Source organism: Bombus terrestris, chromosome 12 (genome assembly GCF_910591885.1).
Source record: "Bombus terrestris chromosome 12, iyBomTerr1.2, whole genome shotgun sequence".
NCBI classification, from domain to species: Eukaryota; Metazoa; Arthropoda; class Insecta; order Hymenoptera; family Apidae; genus Bombus; species Bombus terrestris.
Genome location: NC_063280.1, coordinates 8,738,816 through 8,751,212, shown reverse-complemented (window position 1 = coordinate 8,751,212; position 12,397 = coordinate 8,738,816). Strand labels below are relative to the sequence as shown.

Here is a 12,397-nt window from a genome sequence, read left to right as displayed (position 1 = left end):
ACTTACCACACCACCGCCGGCGCTGTGAAGCACGAGACTCTTTCCAGGCGTCAAATTGGCCAGTTCGAACAGCAGTATGTAAGCAACAGTGTAGTTCATCGTGATTGCCGCTGCATCGAGGTAACTCATCCCGGCTGGTAGCGCGAAAACGGAGGTGGCCGGCACGGAGACGAGCTCTGCCCACGCCTTGTGATCAGGAAGTGCGACCACTCGATCGCCCACCTGAAAATAAGTAGTAAAATGTTTCCTGTACATTAACTTTATTACCATCTCTTTTTTTTATCTTTAAAATTAGTACTGTCTTCGTGCACTTTTATAAATCGATTTTATTGACCCTGTCGCAGTCCTTGAATATCTACGTATCACTCTCGCTTTGTTTTCAATCCGGAGAAAGATTTTTAATGTTTTTTTTGAAACTGTAGCATTTGCAGAAGAAATTAAACATGTACCATTAACGATTCTCTTATATTTTCCAAAAATCTATGAAATTTCCTAACGATAGAAAAATACAATTCCGTTATAAATAACGCAAAAGACACAGCAGGCTGTTGCTAGGCTTAATACGTATGTTTCTGACAACTGTTTAGTGTAATCCCATAATGTTTTAAAAATTTCTCCTTTGTGACTATCATTTGTGACAAATCTGAAGTTAAAGTTAGGTTTTATGATAGGTTCAGGTTAGGTTATACATTGCATTAAGTTATACATTAACACGTATAAAACGAACGAAGGTTATAGATACTATAGATACTTTCACGCGATTTTTAACGATGTACCGTTCTTATAATAATTGGTATCAAGCTTAGAGCGCATAACACATATAGGTTATGTAACAATTCGGCAATTGAATTTGAAAACCAATTCCATTCGACTTGATAAAAATTTCAGATTCGAAAAATTGTGCTTTATCCCTGTTCCCCAGCAGAACGAGATAGGGATCCACTTCGTATCCCCGGATTTAAAAGGTATCGACTTCCAACTCCCTCTATTTACACCCTCCGTCTCCGCACCCCAAAGCATATTTTTCAAATTTTCCAAATCTTTTTACAAACCTATCACGATCAAAGAAGTATTACAAATTATTATCCTCGCATCGCTTCTTCATCGATCTTCGAATATCTGTACAGAGGGGATAACACGCTTGCCATCGTTGCAGCAACAACGTGATATAACGCATCCCGATAATTCCTTCAAACAGCGATTAACCATCTTGAAATGAGAACCCCTGCGGCAAGGCAGATTATCCCATAAAGAAGCGAGTAAATGAATAAAACAGAGAGAGGGAAGATCGCCACATATAAACCCAACAATGCCAAGAACTCGAGGAAGCGAGCCAGAGGGGAAGGAAAGGTCTGGGTTAGAGGGCGCTGCGTGCTCGAATATTCCATCTCGAAAAGCTTCCCACTTTCACGTATATACTCTCTATACAGGATGTTTCAAAAATAGGTGGCCAAACTTCGGTACTGTATTCTACTCTCCCTCAGGAAGGGAAAATGTTACATAAACATTAGTCTCTGGAAAATCTTCCTCTTCGAGATATAAATACTCCTTGTTTGTTTCGAAATTTTACGTGCGTATGCTGTTACGCATAACGATGGCTCATGAAAATATCCAAACATTTACCATACGAAATTTCTATACATATACTGTAATTTATTGCGCAAAACGTTTTGCAAAGCTAATATCAAAATTAGAACATTAGAAAAGCGTTAACTAACGAAATTTTATTGGCATTATTTGCTTTATTTATTCGCTTCTCGATAATAAACAACTTTACGCGTGTAATTTATTTCTCCAAAAACTTGCCGGTTTCAAAAGGTAGAAATTCGATTCCAGCCGCGTATCCAAACAACGGAATCGGGAATTTATAAAGAAGCGGAGCAGTGATCAGTTTGACTCGTATTACGCGTTATTTATATTATTCATATTACAAGGTAATATTTCTGAAACATCCTGTATATGCTGTACAGGCTGGCCGGTCGTTTACACGCGCTGCTCGGATATTTGACCCTAAAGCCTTAAACCTGGCATCTTCTCCTCGGTTTTCCCCCTCGTGACCTCGAGCAGTTTCGCGAGTCGCGAAAATAGACCACCCCAAGATGCGAGAGACAGAGAGAAAGGAGGAAGAACAGAGTTTGGAGAAAGAAGCGTTTTCCTGTGGCGTCTACCACGGTACCCAGCTCGAAGAGTACCGTGAGACTCCACCCTTGCGGAAAGATTAGTGGGTGAAAAATTCAAGGACGACGCGATGGACTGAACGCGGAACGACTATTTCGAGAACGAATTTTCCTTCGGGCGGGTTACCGCTTTGCCGCGGGACGTTTTCTGTCTGAGAGTGAAACGATCGCTTTTTCTTGCTTCATAATGAGGACCGGACGCGTTTTTCGTTGAGAAACCTTTTTCCTTTGACGGCTTTTTTTCCTAAGTTTTTTACCGGCTTGAAGGAAACGATGGTTGATCTCGTAGAAAGAATTCTGTTTAATTACGAGAACGAAAATATAAATTATGACTGACTGTAACTTTGATTGCGTGTGTTTATCATAAAGCGAGTAAAACAGGAATAAATACGTACATATATCTTCTTACGTTCCGAATGACAATCGAACGGTTGAAAATCATATTGGTTTGAGTCAAGCTTTTGAGAATCTGGCTTCTCAAATCTGGAGTCGCGTATTTCAACTCGTCAAGGTATCACCCTCTAATCTCACAGTCAATTAAATTACAATTCTATTCTCTGTCGGGGTACGTTTCTACAATTTAAAGGAGTGTAATGATTCGCGCGTAACGATAAACGCGGAATATCATTTTATGAAAGATATCAGTGAGCTAATTTATTGCGTTATAATTCTCAATGCTTCGTGTGTATCTTAATCGATAGATCGTAAATGTTTATGCTGCTATATTTTTACGAACGTAATTGCAGAAATGAAATATCGATAGAAATTTGTTTCGCCTGCTAAATATAGCGAGCGTTCAAGTACTTCAAATATCGTATATATTGTTGCATGTTGCACATAGATTTTTGGAATCTTAAATTTTTCAGAAGTGCATCAGCAGTCTATCAATCGAGTCACCACAATCTACTCCTAGTTATTTTTATCGGAAGAAATGTCTCTCCGTATCGTTAAATACGACAATCAAAAACTGAAACGGTTAATATTTCACGGATAACCACGTGGCGTCCCGGGAAAAACGACCATGGAAGAAAGATAATTCGACAGTATAATAACGTTCCTAAGCGTGACATCGCTTTTTCCTCAGTGGACATAATATTTTCCATGACACAACGTTGCGTTGGGTCGATGTCGCTGGGAAATATTAGACGTCGTTTCTGTCCGGAGGCAACCATGGAAAAATCGATAGGAATCGAGCCAGCTCAAAGGAATAACTATCGAGACTAGAGTATATTACGTTGCACGTGAAAAGAACGAAAGTACACGCCTCTTTTTTTTCCCTTAACACAAATTTGCATTTATTATCATATCAAGCGATTCTTGGGCCACCCTTTCATACATATTTTAGGGGATTGTTGATGTAGATTATACGGTGCTATGCCACGAATAAAAGAGCTACATACAGATAAATACATTGTTTTAACATTAACCTTACCAGACCTAGGTCACACGAACGGCTTGAACATTTCATTAAAAATTGTACGTTCATTGTTATTTCTATTGCTCGTCTAACTTTATGTAAATCCTGCTATTAACAAAAATTGAGAAATCGATTAATCAGATAATATAAGAATTTACATAAAGTTAGACGAACAAAAATAATAACAACGAGTGTGCAATTTTACATCAAGTTTTCCAAACGGTCACTTGACCGGGTCTGGTAAGGTTAGGATTAGATCGCCGATAAACATTTACCTATTAAAAAACTTTTGTTCAAAGCATGAAAGGTGTTCCAAGGTTGGTGGTTGTAAGTACACCGTGAGCATAAATCAAAGAAAAATGTAACTAGAATTCCTGCTAATTCAAAGTGGAAGACTATGGAAAAATAAATAAATGAAATAAGATAAAATAACTCTTGGTGAAGATTTTTAGAAATTACTTCACCAAGTGTACGGAGAATCGTTTGAAGTTCTTCGTTTGACATCGATAAGCAATGGTGATGATACTTCGTTGAAGATTTAAATTTGATGGTTCACAGAATTTGAATAGAGCGTTGAGAGTTGAGAATAAGTTAAAGATAATTGCTTTTTAAAGACTCTTTGCCGATAAAACAACTGACAAAGCTGGATGTAAAGTTTTCTGGCTGGGATGTTCCTTGGTTCACTTACTTTAAAGTTCTCCACGCCCTCGCCAACTTGCTCGATGTCACCTGCGCACTCGGATCCCATAATGAAAGGAGTTTTTGGTGGGGAATCGATAGCGCCCTGTCTGGCCATCAGATCTTGGAAATTCAATCCGCTGAAAAGACACACAAATACATTTTATTAAAAAACCTGTTATTAATGTAAACGCTCTATGTACACATTAATACAGGCACAATGTTGAAGATAATTCGATGCATTAACAAACTACCTAAGTCTAAATGTCCCAATGGTTGGTAGTGTACATATTTTTTGCCACTCCGTAAAACAACTAATTCTGCAAACACGAACCGCGAGTACGATCGATGATATGGATTAACCGTATGACGTAGGTATAAGTTTTTAATACTTTCCGACAAACCGACGCTATAGTCAAAAAAAAAAAAGAAAAGAAACGAGGGCTAATTTCGTAAATCTGTTTTTAGTACAGCTACTCAAAGGTATCATTGTCTTATTGCGACAAGTATATTTAGTAGATACGGTTATATACCATAGTAAATTTATCCTTGATATTCGGAACGATTACGCCTGAAGACGAGACGATAGTCCTGCATCGTCACTAAAATTCTCTGCAATTGTCCTGCATTGCCGTTATATTCTGTGATAGCATCGGGACAAAAAAATAAAAGTACTGTACCACTTAGCAAAGCTTATCGCATTATGCAGTAACGGGTACTCTAGACACGCGTGCCTGTCCGCTTCTCACGTAATAACGTCGGAAAGGCGGCAATCGATGCAGATAAAATATTCGTGGGCAGTATTCGCGCCGCTTTTCCAGGAAGCAACCTGAACGAGCGGCGTCAGTACTATAGGAAGCACTGATAAAGCATGTACCGGCGCTGTTTCACGGTCCCCGACGTGGTCGCCACGAGAGAGACACCGGTTGTGCGTTGCGTGCGACGCCAGGCGTCGGTCTAGGCGTCGTGGCGCCTCGACTTACCCTCCCCGTCTGTCAGTCGCCACGTAGGGTTAAACAGAAGCTCGAAGGTAACCGCACACGTGTATTTATACGAGGCGAAACGGAGGCACAAGTCGCGTGGGACTGCACACGCATCTGAAATGTTCTATTTCAGCCCCTTTTAAAATCCCTTAAGCCGCGTTCATATTAGTCACGTTATTCTTTATTCTGCGTGTACAGTGGCTACAAAAAGTATTCGTACGCGGCTGCATTTATTATTTTTTTTACATTTCCTTTACCTTTTTTTTACATTAACTTTATTACTTATTCTAACTTCATGTTGAATCGTATTAAGCAAATGGTGCAACTTCTCTACGGATCGTTTGAGATGATCTTTACATTTTTCCTCATCTTTTACGATTCTTTCAACAGAGTCTTCGCCGAGACTTCTTCCTCGTTAACTCCGCCAGTAACAATATCCGTCGAGAATGACGTTTGTTTCTAATAATTTCTGTTTCGAACGTCCATGCGATCGCGGCTTAATGACGCGCAACACTCACACAGAGACAGAGGCGGCGTAGTATTTCACCTCACGCGCGTGCATTCACGTGCAGCTCTGTCGCCTCCTCGGGACTCGTACTCGAGACTATCATTCCCCGGAACTCCGGAACTGGAAAAATTCTCTCTCCCTCCGAACAGTCTCTATTTTTATCCTTTACGAGCGTACGCGGCAAAAGAATTGGTATCGACTCGGTTGGCGTGACTGGATTCGAATATGAATGTTTCTCGTTTGTTACGAATCTGCGGCCATGTACATTTTAATAAGAGCGAAAGATTCTTTTGATTTCTCTTTGTCAAGATCTCTGATAATATTTGCTATTACATATATTAATTTCGTGTTAAAATATAGTTAAGAGACTTAGGAGTGAGCGAAAAAAGGAATACCTCTCCCTAGCTTAGGTTAATATTTTACATAGCTGGTACTATCTCCAGGTAGACTGACCTCGCAGACGTAGATGTCCTTGGCCTCGGAAAAAGCCAAAATTAGAAATGGCACTTAGTAACGCGGAGAAAGAGATTGGAGAACGTTCATACAGAAAGGGAAGTGATGGGAAGTGGCAGAGGTCTGCTGTACAGTTGTCTGGAACGGAAATGGGATAATGCAATTGTCCCTCCTATCAGCGGGGGGATTACTCAGTTCTCTACAAATACACTCAGGGATACAGGAATTTTAAGCATGCGAACAGTACACTTGCGCATGGCTCGCCTTTCATAGCCTCGGCTGTTACTTATTGTTAGAGTTAATACTAATCTAATGCGTCGAAAAAGATATTGAGAAAATCATCGAAATTCCATGTCGAAACCATTATGTTAAAAAATTCCAAAATATAAATTGACCGAGAAGAAAGAATTATAAAGTTTTATGTTAGTGTGATGTTAGGTCAATTTCCAAAATACGTAATTCCAAAGTAAGTAATTATAGGAGAGAAATCGAATCAAATTGCGCGGGAACATCGAATCCTCCGCTATCATTTTCTCATCATCTATTCTTTATTTTCTAGGACGTCATTGCTCTGGAAACGAATTTTCAGCGAGTTCTCTGATTGCGAGATGTATGATAAAGCTTTATCGATGACCTGTGTGTGTCACATAATTTCCTGGGAATGACCAGCGCGATGAATCATTGTGCTTGAATCGAGAAATATCACGCAAGAGCGATAATAGACGAGAAAATTGTCATTGTTATCTCAATAAAAAATATTTAAAACAACAGGCCAGGAAATTTCTATCGAATAATCATATCGTTCAATGTTATTTTGCTAAAAAATTGTGTGTAAACATTTACTTTTATCAGATAATTATTCAGAATCGAACGAGCTAAAAGTAACAATAGTTTAGTAACTGGTAGTCGGTAATTTTCCATTATTTCAGTTAAATGTAATAATTAAAATCAAATAATTAATCTCCAAATTATACTCTCGACACTAACGAATCGCACAGGTCGTCGATTATGATGTAGTATAATGTAATACATGTCCTTAAAATATCATATGTCATATACTATATATATAGTATATATGTATTATGTTCCTGCAATTTGCAGTGAGTCAGAAATCTGTTGGTCGAATTATCAAGCGCAACATACAAGCAGATCTCGTACAACAATTCTATACGTAATTATATATACGATTATGTATACAAAAAATGGCCACTAAAATGTTTCTTTGTTTGTCTCGACTACGTCGAAATTACGTCAGAGTTTGCCTTTTGTTCTGTGTAAAAAAATAAAAGTACATTTTATATTCTATTAGATTCATGACTAATTCTGATATGATCAGTCATCGGATATTTCAATTAAATTCTTGGAAGTTTCTTCAATAACAAAACATTCTTTCTGCTTGGAGGAATTCATTCTATCGGTATACGTTATTTCCATGTCATTTGATAAAAGCCTCACGTCTATGATGAAAGCAGCATTCAAGATGAAAGCGGCCTGATCGCAGCGAATCATGAAACGCAATAATTTCACCCGCTAAAGTTATCGACAGCAAGGAAATAGCATCGAGTTACGTTTCACTTTGTTGCGGATTTAATGGATTTCACCAGACCAACTTCATTTTCTCAATTTATGAATTGAACGAACTGTAACCGATAAAAAAAGTCATAAATTTCATATTTCATGCTTCGATTCTCATCCGATACGAAGGAATATTGGAAATAAAAGAATACATCCACGTCACAAGTGGCAGCACCGTTTCCGTTAACCAATGTGGATACTTCTATGTAAACAGAACGATACAAGTTAATCCTTCAGCGAACATATACACAGAAAGACATCATGGGTAAATATTCTATTGAGTAGAACAAACATGGCGGATCCACTAAGGTCTCGTCGCGTAGAAACGAATATACGCGCTTGAACGAACAAAATCTTCCCTCTTATTTCTTCGTGTAACTTGATCCGCCAATATTACAAAGTTAAAAGGAAGGAACAAAGGAAATGGTACGAAAAGAAGATAGTACGAAACTGAACTGTTTGAACCAATAGGAGAATCGCCACTATGAACAATTTTATTCTCATCAAGCGAACAAAAGGAAGATTTAGTTGAAGTCAATTATTAAGGAAAAACGTATACACGACGACTATGATGCGTGATCTTCTAATTATCTTTTTTGAATACATATAGTTACATCTAATGATATAGGTTTTAATTCTGTACAATGAAAATGCTGCTTAATGCGTCATTATCACCGACAACCGGACAAATTGTACGTGATTCAAAGCCGATCGCGTGACACAAAACATTTTCATTCACTGAAAGACGCTTAATCGGCCATTACATTCCATATGATTTATCGCTTGTTGTTTTCAATCGTTCAACGATTCAGATTTGAAATATGCTGATTTGATACATTGACTCACGAAGGTATTTGATATAGAGAGCTTATCGTAGAAAGCTATCATGTATACGTATATTATCCGAGTTATACAATACATGTTAAGATTTTATTAAACATTGTGATGAGACATTATCATGATTATATTGGTAAAATTTTGAATCAATCCGAAAATATACATAGAAGTTACAAGACATACACGGCAAACATGAACTTGATAAAAAATATTAATATAAAGTATGAATTGTTGTATGAAGTTGTCTTGAATATATATAATAAACAATTTCAGGAAGCTTTATCGATATAATCATAATAATTGAGCCTTATTATGGTACTAATGAAATTTCAAAATATTCCGTACAATACATATAATATATTGACAAAAGGCTCCTGTGTATGTTCAAATATTTGCGTAAGTCGCTGTATATTCCGCAAATTATAATCATCATAATTCGAAATTAATTCGAACAATGCATTTTATCGTTTACACATGTGCGCGTGTAACGAGTTTCTACGTTTTGACAAATATTCATTTGTTTCAGCGCGGAAGTATTAATTACGCTAGAAAGCTGTACAGGTGTAGACAATTTTGTAGGAGTTATAAAATTTTGCAATCCAACGATTTCCTCCCTGCGTTTCATAACGAGGAACAGTTATTTTCCTTCGCTTTTTGTATAATTGCCAGACAATTTCTGGAGCGTAACACGAATCGCATACCGGAATTCAACCGAAGATGGAATTCAGCGCTAAATCGAACGGGAATATCAAAATACCAAATATAGTTACTGCATGATAAGATACGAGAGTACCCTGCATTTTAGTTGTTGCATGATTCAGTTCAAGAAACTCGTGATCAGTGAACTAGTATGTTAATTCTTTCAGAATGCTTTTAAGATTCTTATAATCGATAGAAACAAGCCTCTGTATCAGAACCTAGTTCGTGATGCGTATATATAATCATTTATTTTAGTTTACATTAAATCATAACGAATGATAGAATAATATAACATATATATTATATCATATATATTATCAGAATAGTCTATCACATATTACGATAGAATCATGTATTATGATTTTCAAATTCTCGTTATGACCGTTTATAAAGCTTCGATTATCAATGATTGTGTCATTTACATGAATGTTACACAGTTAACCATCAAAAACGGATTTGTTCCGTTCTGATATTAAAATCGAGCATGAAACGAGTTCCCAGCAAAGGACGAAAGGGAAAGGTTCCAGGAGTTACGGGACTACTACGTGAGGCACGATTCGCGATCGCTTAATTCCTCTAAATTGCATGGAATTGAGGGGAATAATTTTCTCCATTCTTGGCACCAACCAATTGTACGGGAGGAAGAACGGCGACCATCGTGGACGACGACATGCAACAACGCACCCCAGGGTCACGCACACCATGTGCGCGAATAAAAGAAGACAGTTAGAGGACCCAGAGAAAGGGAGACTATAGAACGAAGGGGAACAGAAAGCGAAAGGGATGGAGAGTGCGAGGAGGACGAACGAAAAGGGAGCGATGAAGTAAAAACATAAAACAAAGAAGTTGAAGAAAATAGAGAGGGCAGAAACTGAGAGAAAGTTGGAAAGAGAACAAGTATATAGCTGTTCGAGCACTTGAGAAAACTGATAATACTAACCATCGTATTATTAAGTATATAGTAAAAATAGTTCCACAAAATAAAAATTTATAGATTGCCATTGATTAATTAAATCAGTATTATTAATCATTGATGTTATTAAACCTTTCTTCTTCGAACTGTAATTCAACTCGACTTTCGACCATCGAATCCTCTGAACGCCGCGATCCCTCTACAAACCAGACCGTGAGAGAACGCACTGAACCGGGAGGAAGCACGCGTAAGTGTGCGTGAAGGGACAAGTATAAAAGAGAAGCGAAAATATAAAAGGGAGTAAGTACGACGAAGAGCATAGAAGACTTATATACATAGTGACAAGACCCGTGTATTAACAAGAGATCGCATGGACATGGATGAACTTGTATAAAAAAATACGTAGAAGAAAAAAGAAATGACTAGATATCGTTTATGCGAAGCAGTATCACCCAGTCATTTCAATTGCTATTACGTATTGTTACGTGATAGATGGCAGTCGGATAGGTTTACCTGCAGGAGGAGCGTGGTCGTCGGTCGTTCAATCGATCGACAGGGAAGACATCAAGGCGCCTGCGAAACCATAACCTCCAAGCAAAATCGCATGCACGAATCTCGCGTGACTTGATATATACATACACATATATATATATATATATCGAAGTAGAGTTGATTCAACACGCAGCGAAAGTGCAGTCCGGCTGTCTGACGATGTTCACGTTCGTACCGCAATTTCTGCGTACAAGTTTTGGTTAGGTTAATACTCGCACGGCTAGCAATGAATCCTTTTAAACTTTAGATCCAGGAATTAGTTTGTTACGAGACTAAGATTTCTAGTTTCCTTAAATATTTTGTGAGTAATCACATTCCATTAACAATTTCAAGATAAGATCCGAATTAGCAGATAAGACAGATTAATTTATGTAAATACATATATATGTGTATGCAGTCGAAATCCGATTAAGTGTATACAAGTGTCAAGACGAAATTTTTGAAGAGACTTTCTTTCTTACTGAAATCGTTAATATGAATATTGATTCAAGAATGCAAAGATTTGTCATTAAAACTAGCAATCAATGGAGATTATAGAGAAATAGAAAACGAAAGTCCATCAATAGCTTAACATAAGCGTAATTGCATAAATAATAATAAATATTAGAATTACAAAATGTGAGTCTAAAAAAGACTCAGCGGTGGTAGTGCGAGTGTTACAGAAAAATATGATGTGCGTTGGATTTCATAGGAGCAGCCAACATCGTGGCACCGGGTGGGAATTAAAACACCATGTTCGAATCGATTCGACATATCCTCCTCGTCTAATTTCTTTCCAACGAACGTCATTTATCTTCCCGCACGGAGAGATGTGAGCCGTTTATCTGGTCACGCGTTTGCATCTGCTATAAATAAATACCCAGTCAAACATCGATGCAATACTATTAATGACTTTATACTTCAAAACATTACCCAATTTTTCCGATTTTCTGAAATATTAATGTGATGAATAATTGAAATAAATTACTAATTACATCGGAGATGACCTTCATTACCAATGCCCATTGATAACTTTCATTGGATCCAATGTAAGTTCCATTATAGAATTTTAGAAATTCTTTTTAATACTTCTCATTAAATTAGAATTGACCGACGTTTTCTTGTTCTTAAGTCATCACCGTGGGACTTATGGTCAGTATGACGTTAACCCATGGCAATTAATATGCTTCTAAGTAGGAACGCATTACCCCCAATTATCGCTGCTAAGACTTCCATATAGCTTCTTTAAGCGTTTATAAGAAATATAGCGACAATTATTTCCAGTCTACTCTATACTCGTTATCAGCAACGAACTATAAACTATAACTGAAAACGCTCTGCTACATTGATTTTATAAAAAAAATATCTTAACCGTCACTTTCTATGCAAAATAGAAGTAAATTTCAACTTCTTAATAAGATCTGAAATAAGATATTGCTGTTCACGTGACGTCCGCTAGGCATAGTGGGGTTTACGCGGAGTCGTTGTAGATAGTATAATTATTGGTACAAAGGCTCGAAATACGACTAGTGTTTCAGGAGTGAAATACACACACCTAGTCGCAGAACGGGCAGCGGCAATCTTCGGCCAAATGAAGCATATATCAGACGTCTTTATGACGTATGA

At 37.5% G+C, this 12,397-nt stretch overlaps 1 protein-coding gene across 1 annotated transcript in view; it reads right to left on the bottom strand.

Annotated features, from left to right (window-relative positions):
• LOC100650297 (synaptic vesicle membrane protein VAT-1 homolog-like) overlaps window positions 1–12,397 on the bottom strand; it is a 31,487-nt gene that overhangs the window by 6,177 nt on the left and 12,913 nt on the right. The window contains exons 2-3 of the mRNA XM_003399711.4: window positions 4,283–4,412; window positions 7–222 (exon numbers count right to left, since the gene is read on the bottom strand). Of these exons, the coding sequence (XP_003399759.2) occupies window positions 7–222; window positions 4,283–4,412 (346 nt within the window). The remainder of the gene's footprint in view (window positions 1–6; window positions 223–4,282; window positions 4,413–12,397) is intronic.